At 44.3% G+C, this 24,528-nt stretch overlaps 1 protein-coding gene across 1 annotated transcript in view; it reads left to right on the top strand.

Annotated features, from left to right (window-relative positions):
• Nucleotides 1–24,528, top strand: part of GFRA1 (GDNF family receptor alpha 1) — a 349,872-nt gene that overhangs the window by 861 nt on the left and 324,483 nt on the right. The window contains exons 2-3 of the mRNA XM_029610475.1: nucleotides 2,474–2,782; nucleotides 4,189–4,272. Coding sequence (XP_029466335.1) covers nucleotides 2,474–2,782; nucleotides 4,189–4,272 — 393 coding nt within the window. The remainder of the gene's footprint in view (nucleotides 1–2,473; nucleotides 2,783–4,188; nucleotides 4,273–24,528) is intronic.

The raw sequence follows: 24,528 nt of genomic DNA, 5'->3' as shown, positions 1-24,528 counted from the left end.
GATTTTCTGCAGAAATGTCCCTTCCAGCTTTATGTTTCTGGATAATCTTCAAGCCTGAATGAACTTTCCTGTATACCTGTGTGTGGGTTGTGTTGGGAAGGACCTGGGTATTTCTTGACTATATTTTTATACCTGGTGTGTGTCTCAGTTGTCGTTGGAATAGCCAGGGGATTTAATGCCTGAGTGTATGTGTGTGTATGTATATGTGTTAGTGTTTTGGCCAGGGCTGGGGTATTTCATGCCTCTGTGTGTGTGTGTGTGTGAGAGAGAGAAAATGAGTTCCTATGTGTTTGGCTATGTGCATGGGTGGGTATCTTTGTTATCTTGGACAGGGCCACCTATTTCATGCCTCTGTGTGTGTGTGTGTGTGTGAGAGAGAGAGAGTTCCTGTGTTTTTTCTTTATACATGGGTGTGTGTCTTGGGTGCCAGGGCCAGGTTATTTCAAACCTCTATGTGTTTGTTTGTTTATTTATTTATAAAATTGTATATGTGGTTTCATCTTAAATTCTGAGCGACTTACAATTAATAACATACATAATAGTGCAACAGATCTACCTAGAATTTCTATATAATAAAACTTCAACATAGTACAATAAAAATAATAAAAAGTAAAAGATAAAATAAAATGATGACAAAAAAGATTTAAAAATATAGCCTATGTGTTTGTGTCTTGGTTATCTTGGACAGGGCTGGGGTATTTCATTTCTGTGTGTGTAGAGAGAGAGAGTTCCTGTGTTTTTTGGTGTGCCTCTTGGTTATCTTGGACAGGGCTGGGGTATTTCATTTCTGTGTGTGTGTGTGTGAGAGAGAGAGAGTTCCTGTGTGTTTGGTTGTGTGTGTCTCCCTTGCCTTGGTCAGGGCCAGGTATTTCATGCCTCTGTGTGTGTGTGTGTGTGTGTGAGAGAGAGAGAGAGATCCTGTGTTTTTTGTGTCTCTTGGTTATCTTGGACAGGGCTGGGGTATTTCATTTCTGTGTGTGTGTGTGTGAGAGAGAGAGAGTTCCTGTGTGTTTGGTTGTGTGTGTCTCCCTTGCCTTGGTCAGGGCCAGGTATTTCATGCCTCTGTGTGTGTGTGAGAGAGAGAGAGTGTCCCTGTGTTTTTTTGTGTGTCTCTTGGACAGGGCTGGGGTATTTAATTTCTGTGTGAAAGAGAGAGAGTTCGAGTTCCTGTGTTTTTGGTGTGTGTCTTGATTATCTTGGACAGAGCAGGGGTATTTCATTCCTCTATGTGTGTGTGAGAGAGAGAGAGAGAGTTCCTGTGTTTTTTGTGTGTCTCTTGGTTATCTTGGACAGGGCTGGGGTATTTCATTTCTGTGTGTGTGTGTGAGAGAGAGAGAGAGTCCCTGTGTTTTTGGTGTGCCTCTTGGTTATCTTGGACAAGGCTGGGGTATTTCATTTCTGTGTGTCTGTGAGAGAGAGGGAGTTCCTGTGTGTTTGGCTGTGTGTGTCTCAGTTGCTTTGGTTAGGGCCAGGTATTTCATGCCTCTGTATGTGTGTATGTGTGTGTGTGTGTGTGAGAGAGAGAGAGTGTCCCTGTGTTTTTGGTGTGTCTCTTGGACAGGGCTGGGGTATTTCATTTCTGTGTGAAAGAGAGAGAGAGAGTCCCTGTGTTTTTGATGTGTCTCTTGGTTGTCTTGGACAGAGCGGGGGTATTTCATTCCTTTATTTGTGTGTGTGTGAGAGAGAGAGTTCATGTGTTTTTGGTGTGTCTCTTGGTTATCTTGGACAGAGCTGGGGTATTTCATTTCTGTGTGTGTGTGTGAGAGAGAGAGAGAGTCCCTGTGTTTTTGGTGTGCCTCTTGGTTATCTTGGACAAGGCTGGGGTATTTCATTTCTGTGTGTCTGTGAGAGAGAGGGAGTTCCTGTGTGTTTGGCTGTGTGTGTCTCAGTTGCTTTGGTTAGGGCCAGGTATTTCATGCCTCTGTATGTGTGTATGTGTGTGTGTGTGTGTGTGTGAGAGAGAGAGTGTCCCTGTGTTTTTGGTGTGTCTCTTGGACAGGGCTGGGGTATTTCATTTCTGTGTGAAAGAGAGAGAGAGAGTCCCTGTGTTTTTGATGTGTCTCTTGGTTGTCTTGGACAGAGCGGGGGTATTTCATTCCTCTATGTGTGTGTGTGTGTGTGTGTGTGAGAGAGAGAGTGTCCCTGTGTTTTTGGTGTGTATCTTGGTTATCTTGGACAGGGCTGGGGTATTTCATTCCTTTATTTGTGTGTGTGTGAGAGAGAGAGTTCATGTGTTTTTGGTGTGCCTCTTGGTTATCTTGGACAGAGCTGGGGTATTTCATTTCTGTGTGTGTGTGTGAGAGAGAGAGAGAGTTCATGTGTCTTTGGCTGTGTGCATGAGTGTGAGTCTCGGTTGCCTTGGTCAGGGCCAGGTATTTCATGCCTCTGTGTGTGTGTGTGTGTGTGTGTGTGAGAGAGTGAGTCCCTGTGTGTCGGTTGTCTTGGCCTTGAACGCCTGTGCTTGTGCTTCCAGATTGCCTCCTGTCGGCAGAGGTGCGGGGGCTGCCCCCTGCCGGCGAGCGCCTGGACTGCGTGAAAGCCAACGAGCAGTGCCTGAAGGAGCCGGGCTGCAGCAGCCAGTACCGCACGCTGCGGCAGTGCGTGGCCGGCAAGGAGAGCAGCAACTTCAGCAAGGGCGCCGGCCTGGAGGCCAAGGACGAGTGCAAGAACGCCACGGAGGCGCTCAAGCAGAAAGCCCTCTACCACTGCCGCTGCCGGAGGGGCATGAAGAAGGAGAAGAACTGCCTGCGCATCTACTGGAGCATGTACCAAAGCTTGCAGGGTAGGCGCTCACTCAGCGGCAGGGAGGGTGGCGGCGAGCCCCGCCAATCCGCTGGGGGAGGTGGGGGGGGGGGGGGGGGAGAGCTCAGTCCGCTTGCATCCACCAATGGAAGCAAATTGTAAAGGTTGGTGAAGGAGCTCAGACGTTGCAAGTAACCTCCCGGGACCTTAGTGCATGCTGAAAAGGCCGTCCCAAATAACAGCCAGGGCCGGGCCCTCCCTTTCAGCTCCTGTGCACATCTCGGTTATTGTTCCCTCTTTTTTTTTTGTATTTGTCAAACTGATAATGCCTGCTAGCAAAGGACTGAAAAGGAAACAATACAAAAACTATCCCTGGGAGAGCAGCTGGGTGGCGAGCTGTCACTTTACAAAGAAGCCTCATCCTGTCCCATGTGAGGAGGCTTCCCTGCTCTCCGGCCCTGACCAGTAACCAGATACCCAGTATCTGTCCATTGTTTCCCCCCTCTCAAAGGGAAATGCACATTTTTTTTTTCTTAGCCTGCAGCCAGAAGCGGAAAGGCTGGCATTAAAGCTAACTTTTGCCTGTCTCTAGTAACATTTCCTCCTTAAATTCTGCAGTTTTCCTTGACATCTTGGCGATTCGGTTCCTACTGGCCAAAATTCTGCTTTCAGGAGGTCACATTTCAGTGCCTCAGTTCCTTCCTCTGCAAGACCTGTTACATTGTTGGAAAGGAGCTGGCTCCTCTCCTTATGGATTCAGATTCAGGAAACTTGATTGGCCTGGCAAGTTATACAGATCCTGCTAAAGTGGTTAAGACATAAAAGAAGGGAACAAAATACAGTAGTGGTAGCCCTTCAACTTATATGTTTTCCCAGTCTGAAGGGGAATTGGTGTTGTAATGTTCCTTGTAATATTTGCAGTGTTGCCTTTTGATAAGTAGGGTTGTTGCTGTTTGAGCCTAGGGTGTTAGTGCTCGTGTGGTGTGATAGGATTGCTACATAGGTGCTAAATGTGCTATCTTTTCTTGCTGGGTTTTGCATTATTTCACAAAGTGCCTGGATGTGGAAGGAGTCCGTGTCACTACTGCTGAGGTGACACCAGACTTTGAATACTCTTTCTTCTGTGCCGTTGAGAGACGAGAGAGGATTCTGTGTCTCCCATTCACAGGGCTCTATTACAACTTCTTTGATTCCTGCCCAGGCAATGAGTGTACCAGGATTCTCAGATTTATTAACATGCAAAGTAGTTTTTAGATTTAAAAAAAAAAAAAAATTCAGCCTTCTCCCCAGCCAGCATTTACAATGGGTTTATTTTAACTCCTTCAGCACCAATTGTTCCCCCTAGTGAGCAGGACTCAGTAATGCTCCAGAGTAAATTTAGAGCCTGTCACTCCTAGACAATCTGTTGAAAGTGAAAAATGCAACTTTCTTTTTAAATGTTTGTAGGGAACGATTTGCTGGAAGACTCTCCCTATGAACCAGTTAACAGCAGGTTGTCGGACATATTCCGATTAGCTCCGATTATATCAGGTAAGAAGACTCTTTTGTTGTTGTTACACAACAGTGGAATTTATTGAAAGAGACCACTGACCAGGGGCAGAAAGGTTTCTTCTCAGATGAATGCCCCAAAAGGGTAATTTTCAAAAGGATTTGCACACTTTAAAAACCGGCTTTTGAAAATTGCTGCAGTGTATGCTGTTGAATGGTCCACAGGTTAAGTGGCTTTTGAAATGTTATATTTACATTTTCCTTTGAAAATTGTTTCTTTAGTGTGTGACTCTTTGATACCGGTGCGTGTTGGTTTTTTTAATTTTAAGCTGCGCTCTGGTCACTGTATTTGGTTAAATGGTGAAAAAGAAAAGGTGCAGGCTTCCCGTGGCTGCTGTTATCTGAACTTTGCTGTTCTGTGCGAACGATGCTTGATCGCCCTACCCTCCTTCCAGCAGGCTGGCGCTTCCAGCTTGCCCCTGTAGGTGGCAGTGTGATTCCCCGTTTGGAGCTGCGCAGCCCCAGGTTGGGAGGATGTCAATCTGTGCAGTTCCTTTTCACTTGCCGGCTCTATTACGAAAGATCATAAAATGATCTGTAACATGTTTGGGTGTGAGAATGATAGCTGAAGGTTTATTTTCTCCCACCCGTTCTGTGCAAAACCCTTTTACCGTTTATTAAGAACCCGCTGTCTTTGTTTCAACTTCCGCTGCTGTATGGCCGAAGAAACTTTGCTGGCCGCCTCCTTCTAGGAGAACATTTGCACTTGCGTTCCTTGAAGGCTTCTTCACTCTGTTTAGTGTAATCGAGGAGACTGTTAGTTTCATTTGCGCTAGTTATAGGAACTGTTAAACTTTCCAATTGGGTTTCTTGTGTAAGTTTTAAATGTGGGCAGTGCTGTGCTGTCAGCTCACAAACGCAGGGGCAGGATGAATGCATCTGTTTTCACAAAGTCATCATTAGCTGTTTGCTAATTGTTTAGAATTTTAATCTGAATACTGCAGAATTTGGTAAATCTGTGGGCAGAAATAATTAACTGTTATTGAATTAATTTCGTTCGTAATGTGCAAAAAGAGTGTTGGGTGTTTTTAATGTTCAAAGTCTGAGATTTGTATTCTTTTGGGAGAGGGTAGCTGTGTCAGGAGGAGCAATCTGGGCTATGCAGGCTCTTATTCTTTCCATGTCTAGTCTACACTGGGAACGACACATGAAGCTTCTGTTACAGAGCACAGCATAAGACCTGCCTTATTGGTTCAGAGCAAAGTTCCATCCAGCCCACCCTCCTGTCTCCTATAGTGCCAGGCATGGAGTATAGAGCAGAATGGTCCATCTATCCACTTTCAGACCCTCCCAGTTTCCAGCAGTCCCAGCTTTGGCACGCATTGGACCCAGGATGGCAACACTTTTAATCTCTTTTTGAACCTGGTTGTATTATTTGTCTTCACAACATTCTGTGACAATGAGTTTCACCAGTTAGCTTTGTGTTGTGTGAGGCACAGTACTCCAACGGTAGTAGCCTATGGAAAGTGAGCACAGATTTTTTTCATTGCTGTTTCTATGAATGAATTTCCACAGACTGAAGAAACTTAGAAAATATTCATGTTTGTAAGCTAATGGCTTTTGTATAGTTAGCCCATCTGCCAATATCTTGGTGACATCATGAGTAGTTCTGTTATAGAAGCCATAGCTTATGATGATATATATGCATCTCTCTCTCTCTCTCTATATATATGTATACACACAAAAATGTGATTTTATATATATATATATCTCACACTTTTTGACTGGCCATACTCTCTGGCAAGGCCACTTCAGTCCTCACAACAATTTCTGGTGCAAGTCCCATATAATGTTAAGTTAATAACAGTGAGGAAAACAGCCTTCTTTTCTTTGGGGTCCTCACTGTGGCATTCAGAATAATTGATGATCCAGCTGCCTTTCAAAATCAGTGCAAGGCCTGGCTCCTCAATGAAGAGTTTAGCTGATTATTTCATTGCATTTGCTTTGTTTAGTCTGTACTGTGTTTGTGCATTTCTGGCTTTTATGATTGTTTGTTTGTTTTTATTTTTTATTTTTGTAAACCACTTTGTAGTCTTATGGGAAAGACAGTTGCTAAAGGAAGGAAAAAGAGAGTGCCTTATGTAGTTTATAAAGTCCCTGGAAATCCTACATAAAAAGATATAGGGTCTTATTCAATAAAGACATTTTTCCAAAGTCACAAAATGAGAGCAAGTCCTTTTTAAATAAGGCCCATAGCGTTTTGTTTGAAACCATCCTAATATTTCTTTCTTTCAAGAAATATAATTGGTGTGCAGATAGCAAAGGGAGCAATACATGATGAGGTGTGAGATACTGATCTGCACCAAACAGGACAGAAGGTCTTAGGTGGGTGAGGGGAGAGAATCCTAGCTGATGATCTCAAGGTTGCACAACAGTGCAGTAAGGTAGTTGCTAGAATAAGAGGAATAGCAAGGTGCAGAGGGAAAGACATAACCAGTACAAAAAAAAAAAAAGAGGTGATAACGTCTTTGTATTGCAGTATTATATGTCCGGTTTTAGAGACAAAACCAGTAACAAAATTCACATTTTTACAATAGATCACAGAGGAAAGCCAAAAGCAGCAGGAGCTCATGGTGTGGGCTGAGGTATCTTGAAAGACTAGTGTTAAGAGAGAGAACTTATAGGGTATCTTGGAGGAGAAGATGTGGAAAAACCAAGGCATTTCAGAGGAGACAAATATAAATGATCCCCAACTGCCAATAATAAAAGTCTTGCAGGTGATTTTCAAAGGAGTTCCATGTGTAAAAGTAGCAATTTTCAAAAGCCTATTTATGTTTTAAAACCTTTTGAAAATTACCTCCTTTGTGAATAGGAATAAAAAGAATACACGTAGGTGTCTTTGTGCAAATGCCAGGAGTCTAAACAATAAGATCAGAGAGTTAAGAGCGTGCAGAACTAAATGAAGACACAGACATAACAACAGGCATCTCGAGGACCTGGTGGCAAGAGGATAATGAATGGGTCACTGTGATACCAGGGTACAAATTATATCAAAATGATAGAGTAGATCGGATTCAGAATCAAAAAGTATGCACATAAATGCAGACCTTGCCCTGAAACGCTTAAAATTACAGCTATACAGGGTGCATTTATGTAATTTTACACATATTGGCCTGGCAGTTTTAGTCACCAAAGTCCCTTTGAAAATAACCCTCTACATGTTAAGGATGGCAGAGAGTTGAGTAGGGATAAAACGTCTGCTGGAAACAGACTGTAAACTTTAAATCTTATGGTTAGAAATTCCATGTATGATGGGAAAGAATATAGCAGTGTGCGTTATCTCACCATTCACCTGACCAGGATGGTGAAATTGACTGAAATGCTAGCTGAGATTAGATAGGCTAGTAAAAATGGAAACACGATAATAATGGGAGATTTCAATTACCCCAATATTGATTGGATGAATGTCTCCTCAGGGAATGCTAGAGAGGTAAAGTTTCTGGATGCCATAAATGACTGCTTCTTGGAGCAGCTGCTCCTGGAACTCACGAGAGGAGAAGCACTTTTGATCCAGTTCTTAGTGGAATGTAGAATGTGGTGCAGGAGGTAATGGGGTTGGAGCCATTTGGCAATAGTGATCATAATGCAATCAGTGTTAATGTAATGACTGGAAGGAAAATAACAAATAGCAGAGTTGCTTACCTGTAACAGGTATTTTCCTAGGACAGCAGGATGTTAGTCCTCACACATGGGTGACATCATTGGATGGACCCCGGCAGGCCACTATCCACGCATCCACGCAGGGTCCTTTTTCAGTCTCATAATATAGAATTACGAAAAAATAAAATAACAAACATAACGAAACCCAACTCCGTGGGGTGGCGGGCGGGTTTTGTGAGGACTAACATCCTGCTGTCCTAGAAAAAAACACCTGTTACAGGTAAGCAACTCTGCTTTCTCCTGGGATAAGCAGGATGGTAGTCCTCACACATGGGTGAATCCCTAGCTACAGGCTGTTCCTGAATAACAGCAAGACCAACCAGCATCTAACCAGGTGCCAACAGGCACAACAGCACTTGGTGTGGTTGGGAACAGAGGGAGACAGCCTGAACCCGAACAATGGGATGTAGGTAGGAAGAGTTGGATTCTACAGCTGCAAAGCTTTCCACAAAAAAATAGAACATGAGTGCTACCACCGCGAGACCACAGCTCCACGTCCCGTCCCGGGCTCCATCCAATGATATCACCTATATGTGAGGACTACCATCCTGCTTGCCCTAGGAGAAAAAACTACTGCAGTAGCATTTAAAATGGAGTCTATGATAAAATGAGGAAATTATTTAGAAGAAAACTAAAAGGAGCAGCTGCAAGTCTGCATGGGGCAGAAAGATTGTTTAAAAACAACATTTTGAAAGCCCAGATAAAATGTATTCTACATGTTTTGAAAGGTCAAAAGAAGAACAAAAATTGGTGGAAAAAGTTATTTCCTTTAGGCGTATACATTATGGACACCACTGTGCATTTTTGGTATTTTCGGGATCTCAGGAAGCATCTATAGGAATCCCGCTTTCCTATTCTGCCCTTTTCGCTCTACCCAGTGCAGCTTGTAAGTTTTTAATCGTCAGGAGCAAAGAAAATAAGTATTCTCACAGGACAAGCAGAATGATAGTCCTCACATATGGGTGACATCATCAGGATGGAGCCCAATCACAGAATACTTTTGTCAAAGTTTCTAGCACTTTGATTGTCACCTACTGGGCATGCCCAGCATGGCACCAACCATGCATCCAGCAGGGGTCCCCCTTCACTCTCTTTTTTTCCGCACAGCAGTAGCCACGTGGATTAAGGAGTTCTCTAGAGATTCCTGACAGGAATTTTCCTCATGGAACTTATTTCCAAAATTTCAAAAAATTTCTACCCCATAGGGGTCCCCCTATCGATTCCGTAGTCTGCGGCCATAAGGTAAGGCTTTACATTCATTTGTTGTCGATTCCCGTCGAGTTTTCCCTTCGGGGCCTACTGGCCATTGACCGCACTGCGGCTACATTTTTATCGAAGCCATGGCGTGGGGTTTTCATCGGTGCCCCGATGTCTTCGGACAGTGTACACAAAGGGTCTGTGTGTTGTGTTTGGGGTTGGACCACAACATTTTAACGTGTACCAAATGTGCCCAAATGACACCGAAGGGCCATAAGGCCCGCTCAAAGAAGATGGAGTTTCTTTTTCAGGCAAAGCCACTGACTCCATCGAGCGCTTCAACATCATCTGAGCCGGTGCCATCGACCTCTCATCAGCAGCAGGACACTGGTGTTGTCCACCCGGCACCAACTACTCCGAAGGCATCGACTTCTTTCTCTTCGGCTCCAGAGAAGGACCGAGGAGAACATTGTGAAAAGCATCGACACCATCATCGGAAGGCTTAGTCTACTGATCCAGGCAAGCTATCGGCGTCGACAAAGCCACCGACAAAGAAATTCCTGTCTAGAGAAGGCCCTATCCTTTTCTGCGACTAGGTCACCAAGGCGTTCTTCCCCACCTTCATTGGTGCCGGGAGCCGTGACTCCACTTTCACCGGTGGACCCTCCAGCTACTCCAGTGCTGCCTCCTACTTCAGAGCTGGGGTTCCACGCCCCAGGCTTCCGCGAGGAATTGGATCGGATGATCCAAGAGGCCATCAGAAAGGCACTGCAGGGCTTCCAGCCTCCATCGACGCCAGCACCGATGCCAGCCCCAGTCGTCAACACGATTCCCACAGCACTCACACCGTTGATCGCGCCCTTCCACCGGGTGGAACTGAGGATACCAGTATGTCCAACGCCTTCCACCCCGATTCCTTTGTCATCGGACAATGAGGAAACACCGAGGCCGGAACCTATGCCCGGTCCATCTGGGATCTTGCCACCGACTCGCCCATCGATGTCACCGATACCATAGATACCGCATTGTCCTCAATCGGTGCCACCATCGATCCCCTTGGTGCCTCCTCCAATACCATCGGTGCCTAGGCTTGATCCTTCAGGAATAGCACCATTACTTCCCTCTGGAGATCCTATGGAAGCAGGTGATCAGCCTTATGATCCTTGGACTGATGATTCTTCCCAGGATTCTGACGATCTACCTTCAGAGCCATCTCCCCCTGAGGAGAGAAGACGTTCTCCTCCAGAGGACCTATCCTTTATTAATTTTATAAAGGAAATGTCTGAAGTCATACCATTCCAACTCCAGACACAAGATGCTGGAAGTGCTCCAATTCGTAGATGCACCCAAGGAGATCATGTCCATACCTGTTCATGAAGTCCTCCTGGACTTGCTGAAGAGGAATTGGGAGCATCCAGGCTCTGTACCACCGGTGAATCGAAAAACAGATGCCACCTACCTGGTACAGACAGCCCCTGTTTTCCAAAAACCGCAGCTAGATCACCATTCTGTGGTTGTAGAGTCAGTCCAGAAAAAGGCACGACGTTCTAAACCTCATTCTTCCATACCTCCGGGGAAAGAACAGAGGTCCCTGGATGCATTTGGCCATCATGTTTTCCATGACTCAATGCTCATTTCTCGCATTGCTTCCTACCAGTTATACATGACTCAGTACAACAGGGACCAATTTAAAAAGATCCAGGAATTTACCATCTTGCTTGTCCTGTGAGAAAGCAGAGTTGCTTACCTGTAACAGGTGTTCTCACAGGACAGCAGGATGTTAGTCCTCACGAAACCCTCCGCCCGCCACCCCGCGGAGTTGGGTTCGCTTACGTTTTCTTATTTTATTTTTGCATGTACTTTTTACTATAAGACGAGACTGAAGGGGGACCCCTGCTGGCTGCAGGGTTGGTGCCATGCTGGGCATGCCCAGTAGGGGTCAGTCAAAGTTCTAGAAACTTTGACAAAAGTGTTCTGTGATTGGGCTCCAACTTGATGATGTCACCCATATGTGAGGACTAACATCCTGCTGTCCTGAGAGAACACCTGTTACAGGTAAGTAACTCTGCTATATCATGTGTTGAAATAACTTTTGTTATAATTGGTTATGGATAACTTCACTGCATTAATGTTTTCTGTGCTTCATTGTGTAATTTTAAAATTAGTTAAATTTTTCATCTTTCTTAGTAAACTTGGTCATTTCGAGCACTCAGCAAAATAAAGGAGTGTGATGGAATGCTTTCTGTTCTATTGTAATTGTTAGTCATCACCCATAAACACCCCTTACCCAATTGTGTACGACTTAACGGCGCATCAACTGCATGACCTTCATAATAGGCATCATTGTGTGGTAACATGTGCCTTCATTCACTCTGCCTTATTTTTAATCATTGGTCAGTCCATATAATATTTTTTTCAATTGCTTGTGTTAAAGTGCTCTTGTGTATTAAAACAATATCTTTTCACTTTTTTGCAAATAATAGTATATAATAGCATCCACTTATCTTGATGTAAATGATATTGTTAAATATTTATTTCTCCAACCCGAAATCTTCTTGTCCGATGATAAACAGCAATGTGTCAACGCCCCACATTGCTTCTCCGTGCCTGACACTGTACAATGTTTCGGACTCTCTCGTCCTTCTTCAAGGGCGGAATTCAAACCCCGGCATGGCGTTTCTCAGCGTTGTAATACAATTGAAAAAAATATTATATGGACTGACCAATGATTAAAAATAAGGCAGAGTGAATGAAGGTACATGTTACCACACAATGATGCCTATTATGAAGGTCATGCAGTTGATGCGCCGTTAAGTCGTACACAATTGGGTAAGGGGTGTTTATGGGTGATGACTTGCAGTTAATAGCTCCCCACCTCAGTACAATTTAGTCATCGTTCTAAGCGGTCTTGGATGATTTTACTGTTGTAATTGTTTCCATTGACTATGTCTTTGCACAGAAAATATTTTGCAAAGTTTGTGATGATACTGAATTGGTGCAATTATGCCTAGTTCAGTAGCACTATGGTACTAGTAGTGACCAGTTACAAGTGAATATCAGTGATAGGTTCTGTCTTCTCCAGCAAATCTTCAGGAACTAAGTTATTACTGTTTCTCTTAATATACATTTTGATATCAACAGGCCTGGATTTACGCAAGGCCTACTAGGCCTCTGCTGAGGGCAGCAAAAATCTAAGGCAGCAACCTGCTGTTGCTGCTGCTGCTGCTATCAGATCCATCACTGGAACCATGAGATGCAGGAGCTGGGAGAGAAGGGGGAATGGAGGTCCGAGTGGAGTTTAGAGGTCCATAGAGGAAGGAATTAGAGGTTGGGAAGACAGCACTGGTGGTCCGAGTTGGGAAGGAGTTGGAGGTCCAGGGGGGAGGTAAGGTGGGCAAAGAGTTCTGGGTGAGTGCTGGCACCGGAGGTCTGGGAAAGGATAGCAGCATGGACAGCGCCTAGGGCGGCAATGTAAATCAGGAACTGGATATCATTATGGTAGCCAGTGAGAGGTTATCAACCATTATGTAGGTCTTCAGTGGCATCCAGTTTTCCAAAAGGGTGCATGTTTGCTTGGGGAAATCATTTCATAGTCAATATTCAAGGGATCTAGGTGCCTCGCTCCCCAGGTGTTTAAAACAGCGGTTAAATATAGCCACATATTTTCACATTTAGCTGCTTTTCTAGTAGGTGCTCCTGGGGCCATGTTCGACTTACATGCATGGAGCTACGTTTTCAATTCTATGCAAGTCGTTTCTGCCCCAGAACATATGTCTTACAATTATCAGGTACAAAGTACACAGGGAGTTTGCTAAAAAAAAATCCTACCTGGGTAGTTTCTATTTGAAAATCCTCCTAAAGATCCACGTATACTTTGTACCTGTGTACTTTGCTGCCTTATGAGTTACTCAAATATCTCCCTTTTGTGGTGAAAAAGTCACCCATAGTTTTGTTTAGAGTACAGGTGTGTGAGTTGTAGAAAAACTGCATTTCCCAGGATGCCTCTGGCTTCTCATACCCCCATCATGTACCATTCTGTGACCTCATAAGCCTGCGCACTCCTTCAGGAAGGCCCTCGCTTTCCCTCATAATGTGAAAATATAGGTACAGGACATAAGACAAATGAAACACGAAATGTAAAGTGTCCCTGTGTTTGTATGGGGGCAGCACTACAGCAATAATTTGCCTTGAACGAAGCTCGTCAACTTAATATTTGATGAGAAAGTTATGCCTTTTGAAATGAAATAACATGCTATTAACAGGGGACACAGTAATTACTTTTGCTTGTTGTGAGCAACCTGTTTGAAATGCAGTTCTTTCTACAAAGCTTCAAGGAGTGTGCAGCCATTTTCCTTTTAGTTTGCCTCGTGACAGTCTTTCATTTTTGAGAAATTAAGGCCCGGTTTACAACGTCTGTTAGAAAAGATTGTGCTGGAACTCCTCAAACAGCAGTGTGGCTATACAGTAAGATTTTAATCACCAAATAGCTGTCAAGCAATGCACTTTTTTTTTTTAACATGGTACGTTAACGCTGAGATCCTATATTAAATAATAAACCTACATCAGTTTACATCAGTTTACATCAGTTTACCCTTGTTAAAATGTAAACCGATCTGATATGGTTATCTACTATGAAGGTCGGTATAAAAAACTGTTAAATAAATAAATAAATAAATAAATAAATAAATAAACCTCTTTTCGATCAGCTGAAACCTTTCGAGTTTCTTTGCCTATCATGAACCAGACAGAGCAGCATAAAAAAAAACCCCCAGCTAGTCTGAACTGTGGCCATAGAAACCTAGAAGATGTTGACAGATAAGGATCAGTTGGTCTTCCAGATTTGCCCACATGTGTCTGCTGCCTGTGTTGCCTCAGGTCCAAACCCGTCACCAAGGCTTCTTTGAGATGCAAATTTCAGCCAGCTGCACAGGCTGCCTCCGTTCCCTCTGAGGCCCCCCACCTTCCCCTCCCTTCCCCTACCTAACCCACCCCCCGGCCCTACCCAAATCCCCCCCCTTACCTTTGTTGGGCAAGTTATGCCTGTTTGAAGCAGGCATAATTTGCGCGCGCCGCCTCGCATCCCCCGGCACAGGCCACAGTGCTGGGGGACTTGGGACTGCCTTCCCGGCCCACCCCCAAACCGTCGCCACGCCCCGGACCCGCCCTGGACCGGCCCCAGACACGCCCCCTCCCACCCCTTTACGAAGCCCCGGGACTTACGCGCGACCCTTGGCTTTGCGCGCGCTGGCGGCCTATGCAAAATAGGCGCGCCGGCACGCGAGTGCCCTGCGCGCATAAATCCGAGAGGATTTACGCGCGCAGGGTTTTTAAAATCTAGCCCTTTATGTGGTTCTGCTCCAGGCCTTTCCACAGAGAACACAGATCTGAAATATGTGTTAAGCAATTTCACTTGTTCCTAATCAGCCTCTGCCTATTCCTTCCTTTCACCTCTGAGTCTCACAATAACACTTTTGCCCTTCCTTATCTCACTAACATATCTAAAAAAACAAATCCTTGTCCCCCCATTTTACCGTAGTTGCTGCTATTTCTTCCATTGTAATTTCTGCACTCCTGTCTACTTTCCCATAGAGTTTCCCATCCAGATAACGACCTCTTAAAGGACTCCCCCATTTTAACAAAGTTATAGGGAAATTTATCAAGCTGCGATATTTTATCACAGGAAGAGCAAATTATTGCAGGAACCATCCTGAGATAGTTGGCCCCGTCTGATAAAATCCTGTGGCATTCATGTAGTGCGATTATTTATTTATTTATTTTTTAATCATGGGAGAAATGTATGATAAAAATCTCGCTGCAAAACTGGCCCGATCTGCACGATGGTGGCTCACATTGGCCAGGGCCACCATCACGTAAAGGGCCTCAGGCTAAAAAAAGCCCCCCGGGGTCAATGGTGACCCTCCACCGCTTTCAAAGGGGAAGGTGGGGCAGAGGTGACTTGATGCTGGGGGGATGGGGCTTTGAAAGGAGATAATTTGTCTCAGTCATGGGCTTATTTTGGACAGATAGGGGAGGAGTTAAGGAAGGGACAGGGCATCAAGTGTGTTAATTTTTTTTTACTTGGGGTTGCTGCCACCTCTACAGGTGGTGGGGGTTACCATTGACCCCTGGGGAGCTTTTCAGGGCATTTTGAGGGGGTATAGAATTGGGCTGTTTGGCCCTAAATCATAGGGCATAAGGAAGCATGTTATTATCTCAATGTCCCCACGATGGTTATCTACACCTCCCTGAAACACAGTAAAATAACAGGGCTGACCTTTTTCTAAGTCAGTTGCATTATTTTATTTACATTGGATTGCCCATGCATAAGCTACTTTGCGTGCATTAGGCAATTCTATGCATTAGACTATTATCGTCTAATAGCTGTCTGCCACCTTTCCCCAGGATAGGGCCTGGAGAATTGTCTATGTGCTTTTGGAGGTGTAGCCTCCAGAATTGGATGCAATACTCCAGAGGAGGCCTCGTCAGTGTCCTGTGCTGAAGCACTACCACCTCTTTTTTCCCACTGTTTATGTCTCTTCCTGTGTATCCTAGCATTTTTCTGGCTCTGGCCACTGTTTTGTCATACTGGTTTGCTACTTTGAGATCATCAGAAATGATCATCATGATGTTTCTCTCCTTGTTATTTCACCACCCCTTGTATACTGCTCTCTCGGTTTCCGCACCCTAATGCAAGACTTTGCATATTTTTCCATTGAAGTTTAGCTTTCTTAGAACTCTCCTCATTCTCTCATTTCTTCAGGGGTGTCCAGTTTGTTACAGATCTTACAGGCCGATACAGTAAAAGTCGCGGGAGAGCGGGCGAGCGCCTGCTCTCCTGTGCGCGCGATTCAGTAAAAAAAAAAAAAATTAAAATTAGGGCTCACGGTAAAAAGAGGCACTAGGGACACTAGCGCGTCCCTAGTGCCTCTTTTTTGACAGGAGCGGTGGCTGTCAGCGGGTTTGAAAGCAGGCGCTCAATTTTGCCGGCGGCGGTTCTCAAACCCGCTGACAGCCACGGCTCGGAAACCGGACGCTGGCAAAATTGAGCATCCGGTTTTCGAGCCATGGGCCGATTTAAAAATTTTTTTTTTTAAATTATTTTTAACTTTTGGGACCTCCGACTTAATATCGCCATGATATCAAGTCGGAGGGTGTACAGAAAAGCAGTTTTTACTGCTTTTCTGTGCACTTACCGGGTGCTGAGAGAAATTAGCGCAGACCTTTGGGTAGGCGCTAATTTCTGAAAGTAAAATGTGCGGCTTGGCTGCACATTTTCCTTTCTGAATCGCGCGGGAATAACTAATAGGGCCATCAACAAGCATTTGCATGTTGCGGGCGCTATTAGTTTCGGGGGGGGGGGGGGGGGGGGTTGGACGCGTGTTTTCGACGAGCTATTACCCCTTACTGAATAAGGGGTAAAGCTAGCGTGTCGAAAACGCGCGTCCAAACGCGGGTTAACAGTGCACTCCACCGGAGCGCACTGTACTGTATCGGCCTGTTAGTGTCATTTGTAAAAAAAAAAAACTTTCCCTACTAACCCCTCCTCAATATCATTCACGAAGATATTGGAAAACCTGTCCACAGGGTGGGTCCCTGCAGCACTCCACTAGTCACTCTCCCTTTCTCAGAGTGATCTCCATTTTCCACGACCTTTTATCGTCTAGCACTCAGCCAGTTTCTAATTCAGTCCACCACCATTGGGTCTGCTGCCAGACTGCTCGGTTGAGTCTTCTATGCAAGACAATATCAAAAGCTTTGCTAAAATCAAAGAACACCACATCCAGTCCCTGATCTAATTCCCTCATCATCCTACCAAGCAAATTGATCAGATTTGTTTGACACAGTCTCCCTCTGGTAAAACCATTCTTCTTTAATTAAACACTTAAAAAATATTCTTACTGTTAGAAACGCAGCCAAAGCCAATACAAATTTTTCCCTGACTTCTAGACAAGCCTTCCTGGGCTTCTATCCTACATCCCTGGGGCGTCAAGCTGGTGACTTTACCACTAGGCCCATAGTCCTGACCAACAGAAGGACTGAAAGTATGGGCTTGTGGAAGATCTGAACCACCCAGGAGTTTTTGCACCCAAAGCAAGAATCATACCTCACACTTCACCCAAAAGGTGAAATTGCAACGTATGGTTCAGGTCCGGATATAAATTGAAATGCCAACTCAAACCCCCCACCAAAAAACAAACCCAAAGCCAGCCACTGAAAGGGACAAATGCAAACAATGCAGTGGCTACAACAACACTGGCGGGTCTTTGCCCCAAAAAGAATTCCTATATCAGGACAGCTTTTCCCCCTCATTGAGGAAAATTGTCATGCTTCACAGTACTTGATCCATACCTTGAATGTTGGTTATGGTACAGAAATTATTTTCTGTAAATGTGGTACAGGTCACAAAGAAAAATGTGTGGCATAAAGTATCCTGGACAATAACAATTTAACACCGAGGGATTACGTTTATTTTACATATGCACACTAGATAATATGCCCAAAGTTAAGTTTACAGTAAACAATAGTGTAAATGCGAAAGGACACAATTGTTTACTGTAAACTTAACTTTGTGCATATTATCTAGTGTGCATATGTAAAATAAACGTAATCCCTTGGTGTTAAATTGTTATTGTGCACTCATTTTTCTTTTGTGTGTGTTTTTCACTCCGCCCTCCTAATGTGGTACAGGTGCCAGAAAACACCTGTTGACCTGTTCCTTGGCTTGAGAAACACAGTGCATTAGAGCATGGACCATCCAAGTGAGCTCCGCTTGTCTGACATAAGGTATTTTGTATTTCCTATCATATTTTATGATGTAAAAAATATGGCTGGCTTCACAATAAACTTTGATAGGATATTATTTCTCAATAACTAGTGTCCTGTATTTACTCAACCAAACAAATATTGATTGTTAACTGCCCATGTTGATTCTTACTGAAATGAAAAATAGATTAGTAGGAAAACATGACATTGAGTTTAATGGCATACTCGTCTTCTCTTTGAGATCCACTGAAATAATGCATTGCAAATAGAGTGGAATATATCAATTTGGACAGAAACCTATGATCAAATATGGGTTTGACCATTTGTCGATCATGGGATTTTCTCACCACTGCAGTTTAAACTCTCGGTTTTCATTTTGGTTTCGTTATACTCAAATCATGTTTCACAGACATTTTGTTTGCTTTTAGTGGATCCCAGGTGGAAAAGCCATTCCAAAAGATATGCAGGGGTCCATATTCAGCCACTGAGCGGCTGATACACCTACCTGGCTATCTTAACCGGGATATTCAATGGCGCGGCAGCACCGCTGAATATACCTGGATATCTTAAAGTTAGCTGGATAGGTGTATCCGGCCCTACGGCGCGGCTGGAGTTGGCCAGTTAGGGTTTCCGGTTGACGCCAATATTCAGAGTTATCCGGTTAACCTAACTGGCTAATGTCGCTCCTCCTGGGAATGCCTAATGCCCGCCCCCAGCCAATTCAGCATTTAAAATAATAGCTTAGCCATTTAGACAAAGAACTTTTCGGTTATCTGTCTCAATGGCTTTTGAATATCTTTCCCACACTGTTTTTAACTTTCCAGAAGAATATTTAATGTTGGAGAACTCTTCTGGAAAGGAAAACGAGTAAGATCATTGGACAGAGATGGAGCGTGATGTAAAGCAGTGGTTCCCAGCCTTTTTTATGTGTGGCTCACTTTGTCATGGCCCACCAGCACCTTCCCTGTCCTCCACCCCTGGCATCATTCTCTTTTCTTCTCTTCCCCCCCCCACCCCCAAATTCCTGGCATCATCACCTTTTCCCTCTCCCCCCATCTCCCACCCCCTCACTTCATCACCATCTTTTCCCCTCTCTTCCCTCTCCCTTCACTCCACTGCAATCCCCATCTTCTCTCCACCACCCTTGGCATCATCCTTTCCCCCCTTTCTTCTTGCTCCTCCACCTCTGATATCATCACCTTCTCCTCCCATCTCTCTCCCCCTATCCCCTAACATCATCACTTTCTCTTTCCTTTCTTTCCCCTCACCCCCTGGTATTATTACATTCCCCTCCTTTCTCTCTTCCTCCACTCCACTGGAACCATCACCTTCCCCTTCCTTCCCTTTCCCTCCACCCCCTGACAGCATGTCCATCACCTTCCCTTACTACCCTCTCCTTCCACCACTCCCCCAATATAATCTCCATCAACCACTTCCCTACCCTCTCACTCCACCCCTCCCCCTGCCGATCCCCATCTCTTTCCAACCCTCTTCCCTCCTTGGCATGAGTACTTTCCCTTCTCTTCCCTCTCCCCCAACACCCCCAGCTTTCCTAGCAAATTCAGCTGCCCCTTCCAGCAGCCCTTACCTGGTGCTGCTTCTTTCTCCTCCTGCGGCCAGCAGGGCTTGTGAGCCTACAGGGTCCCCCATGCCGTTTCAACTGCAGAGGAGAGGAGAGCGGGCAGAGGGGAAAGCAGAAGCTGCAGCAAATAAGCGCTGCTCTCTGTCTCCCCCTGCTGGTGTCAGCATATCCTGCAGGCCAGCCATCGGGGGAAAGAGAAACTGAAGACTGTCGCGGCACACCAGAGCTCCAGTTAGGTCACGCTAGCATGCCCCGGCATACCGGCTGGGAAACGTTGATGTAAAGTATCGAGGGCCACTTTCACCCATGGGGGAAAAAAAGCAGCTGTCCCTCAGCCCTACATAGCACTGGGCCCATTGCATAAGCACATAGGGCTCTGCCTGGATGATATTATTGGACAGTGCCTCCAGTTTCAGAAGCAGAAAACTGCCATCTGTTTCCTGCTCCAGCCCCTCTTACACCAGGCAGCCTGCAGGGAACAAGAGGGGAGGGGTAAGCCTGGACCAGACAGAGCACAAAGTACAGCAAACTGGTTAAAAAATAAGAAAAAAACACTCTCCTCCCTAATCCAGCTCCTTACCTCCTTTCCTTTAGGGATAGGAGGGGAGGGGATGAGCCTGAGCAGGCACTGCTCTGCTCCCTAATCCAGCCCCTCTTGTTCCCCCCTCCCCGTCTGTCTGCAGGGAACGCTGGGAGGAAGGATTGAAGCTGGAGTGGACAGCACAACAAAGGAAAATTCAGTTTTTCTCCATTTCTAATTTGTGTTCACGCGTTCTGTATTTGGTAAGGATCTGTTTTCTGCATGCATGAACAAACTGAGTTATTCTGCTTGCATATGGGTTCTGTGTAGGGATCTGTACCAGTCTAGCTTGTTCTGTTTTCCCCAATAAGAAACATGTTGGTGTTTTAGGACCTGGCATGACAGTTGTAGTGCTGCCTTTTCATATGGGGTTGTTGCTGTTTGAGTTCGGGGAAATAGTGCTATTTAGTATGGCAGGTTTGTTATATGGGTTCGGAGTGACATTTTCGCACAGTTTTGTGTTACTTCATGAAATGTCTGGTAAAGAAGGGATTTTGTGTCATTGTTACTGAGATAATAGTAGAATTACATTTTTTTTCATTGGTGAGACGTAAGGGAAACATCCTAAATGAACCCAGCCAGCCATTTCAGAGATTGCATTCAACCAGTGTTATATGGATTTTTTAAATTGATACATTTTATATATTTCTTGATATTAATTTTGGATTCTAATCCCAAAAATCACAGATGACAGACATGATAAACTACTGTGACGTGATTTCTGAAACATATTTGAATTATTCGTAAATACTATATGTATGAAGCAGAGTTTAATATTTTAAATTGTGATGTCCAATTATGTGTTTTTACATGGTCATTATGGGAGTGTTGGTGATGGAGTCATAATGATTGTTCAGTTTAATTATCATAATCTCTGCGGTTGGGCCTATGGGCCTGAATGTAATTTTTTCTTTGTGTGTGTGGGGAGGGGGGTGCAGTTCGCAAGGCAGAAGGTTGATCTAGGACTCCTGGCAGGTCATGTTTTCAGGATATCCAAAATGAATCGGCATGCAAATCTATCTATCTCATGCACAAATCTATCTCATGCAGATTCTTAGTGATAACCTGAAAACCTGACTGGCCGTGGTCTCCCAAGACAAGTTTGACCACTGACAGGGTGCCTAATATCCTTGTACTGGCTCTGCCCATATTGCAAGGACTTTAACACCATACTAGTACCAGCCCGCACATGCCAACAGAAGGAAGATGCCTCACACTACACTTGCATGGGCCTGTATGGGCCAAAAGAAGCTAGAGGCATGCTTCCTTCAGCCCACATATGTTGAGAAAATGTAGAAGTGTGCTTAAATTAGCCTGCTTGAACCAGAAGAAGGAGATGACCAATTACTGCCCTCCCATCAGCCAGTGCAGAGAAGGAAAGCTGCAACAACAGTCTAGCATTATCAGATTAATGGGGGTGGGGGGTGCTAGGGTCAGGATGGTGAGGGAGAGTGGCAGTGAATATGGAAAAAAAATAAAAATAAAAGAGTCCTATCCACAAAAGTGCACCCAGGGCACCTTTAGTGGTTAAAGCGACCCTGAAAACATCAGAGAATGTACAGAAAAAGGCAACCAAAATGATAAAGGGCATGGAACGGCTCCCCTATGAGGAAAAGCTAAAGAGATTAGGTCTGTTCAGCATGGAGATATTATAGAGGTCTATAAAATCATGAGAGGACTAGAATGGGAAAATGTGAATCGGTTATTTGCTCTTTCAGATAATAGGACTAGAGGCACTCCATGAAGTTAACAAGTTGCACATTTAAAACAAATCAGAGAAAATTCATTTTCACTCAACGCACAATTAAGTTGTAGAATAAGAACATAAGAACATACCATACTGGGTCAGACCAAGGGTCCATCAAGCCCAGCATCCTGTTTCCAACAGTGGCCAATCCAGGCCATAAGTACCTGGAATTCATTGCCAGAGGATGTGGTTAGGGCAATTAGTGTAGCTGAAATAAAAAAAGGTTTGAATAAGTTCCTGGAGGAGAAGTCTATTTATTGTTCTTAATCAAAATGACTCAAGGAATAGCCATTGCTATTACTGGCATCAGTACCATTGGATCTACTTAGTGTTTGGGTACTTGTGACTTGGATTGGCCACTGTTGGAAACAGGATGCTGGGCTTGATGGACCCGTGGTCTGACCCAGTATGGCATATCTTATGTTCTTAAGTAGATCAAGATACAAGTAGCAGAGGGATACATTTTGAGAAAGGATCTGAAGAGTGACAGAGAGAGAGCTGGTGAGAACAGGTAGCACAGCAACAACCGGTGGACCAGAGTATCAACCTCAAGGAAAATTTGTTGGATCAAACTGGAAAAATTACAACTCTTCTAGTTCTAGTTATGCTATGATCTATCTCGTCTCTATAAATCTAATCTGGCTAGTTCATTTCAAGCTTTGCATATAATTTCTAATTTGTTTTTTAGTCATTTTGTCAGAAATTCAGGTTCTGGGGATAATTCTAAGATCAAAAACTCCCACATAACAGATTGATCAATTCCAAGTTTTCTTACCTGAATAAGTATAACTGCTCAAATGAGGCTGATTTTACAGCAAAAGCCTGTAAAATCCCCTGTCCTTAAACCCTACCTTTCCCTATAGCAACCCTGCTAGTCTATATATAGTTGCCTTTCTGAACGTATAATTGGTAATGTCATATATAGTGTCTCCTGTATGTACCAGTTAAAGATAATGTATATTATTGTATATGATACTTTTTTGTTATTATTGTACATAATACTTTTTGGAGTGTATAATTTATATAAGGTTATCCACAGTGTATAAGGTTATACACAGTCCCTTACTGAGTGTATAATTTGCAATGTTACATATTATGTTCTTCTGTTATTTTCCATCAGGTGCTGTTCCTTTTCTCCTCTTCCTGTTTCTCCCTCTCTCCTCTCGCCCCTTCTCTCTTCCTATCTGCTCCCCTCCCCCCACCCTGGTAAACTGGCATGATGTACCCACGAATGTCGATATATAAAAGCTAATAAATAAATAAAATAATGAGCAGTGGGGGCTTTAACAGCTTCCTTTGGTTTACCCCACAGGTGTCCTCAAAATTTGAGAAAATTCATGACACATTGCAAACTTTGATGTTTCTGGGCTAGCAAGTCCAGCTCTGATCTTCCAGCCTAGTCAAGCCAGAATAAGTCAGAGACAGAATCTGGGCTATGTCACGAACAGATAATCACTTCTTCACAGTTTAGCTGTGATTAAAATGTAAAATCATTGTTCTCAGCAGGCCATCAACCTACCGCCATGCCACGAAGACTTGCTCGCCTCGCTCGTACTCTACTCTTTGCCAGCCGATAGTATTTTATCTTTCGCTGTGTTTTGTCTTCTACTGTTCCTGTTGAAGTAAATGCAGTCAGGCAGGCAAATGAACACAACAGCTGTAATCAGAACTGCCCTCGGGTGTATAATAAGGCATGAGGCTGAAGGTTAAGTGACTTAATGTCCAGATGTCTTCAGGATGAAGGAAGGCATTCCATGCCACTCCTTAATTGGATTGCAGTAGGGATGAGCTCTACTGATTTATTTAGGTTATAAATGTCGGTCCATGGCATATCAGTCCTTTCACATACTCGTGACACAGGGAATAGCACAAAAGGAAACCCCATCAGCCAACCAGATTGCAGCTCTGGGTACCCATTTGCCAAATTACGTTTGTAATTAGTTTGATAGGGCCTTGTATACTGCTAGAGGAAAACTGTAATATGATTTGCCACACAGGCTACCTTATGATGTCCTACCCCTGCTGTAATAGCCAGATAAAAGCATTGGAGTATAATTGCACAATTTTTAAAAATCAAATCATGCCAATAAAAATACTCCGTATTGTAATCACATTAAGACACTGCAGTTGTGTTTAACCCGGACATTACAGTACTTGTCCAGTGCTCAAGTCTCACAGTGTACCTGAAGCATTTTGTGAGAGCCAGAAGTACTCCTAATAATGTCTTAATGCCGCGGGTTATAATATCAAGAGGGAAATGTACTGTTTCCGTGTCCCATTCGGAGTTAGGATTCTTGAAATTTCAAGCTCAGTCTGGCACTCTTCTCTGGCAGATAGGGTAACGACTCCACTGGCGCTGCAAGCATTCTTCAGTACTTCCACCTTTTCTGTAACAAGGATGTGAGCTCATGGGGGGGGGGAGGGGAATTCAGCCACAACCATAAAGAGGGGTCATTCTGCATCATTGCACAAAAGTCTGCTTTGAAAAGTATCCCACCAACTCTACCTGCACACCCTTCCACCTGCTAAAATGTGCGCCCGATATTTTTTTTTCTTGAAAATGTACATGCACATTTTTTGGGAATCCAACAGTATGCCCATAAGTCCCCAGCACGTAAACATGCCGCATTGCTTAAGTTTACCCGCTTATTGGGCGGGCGATTATGTGAAAGGCCGTTTCCATGGGTAAAGCTCTGCTTATCTGCCGAT

This window comes from Rhinatrema bivittatum, chromosome 7 (genome assembly GCF_901001135.1).
Source record: "Rhinatrema bivittatum chromosome 7, aRhiBiv1.1, whole genome shotgun sequence".
Classification (NCBI taxonomy): Eukaryota; Metazoa; Chordata; class Amphibia; order Gymnophiona; family Rhinatrematidae; genus Rhinatrema; species Rhinatrema bivittatum.
This window is presented reverse-complemented; position numbering and strand designations above follow the sequence as displayed.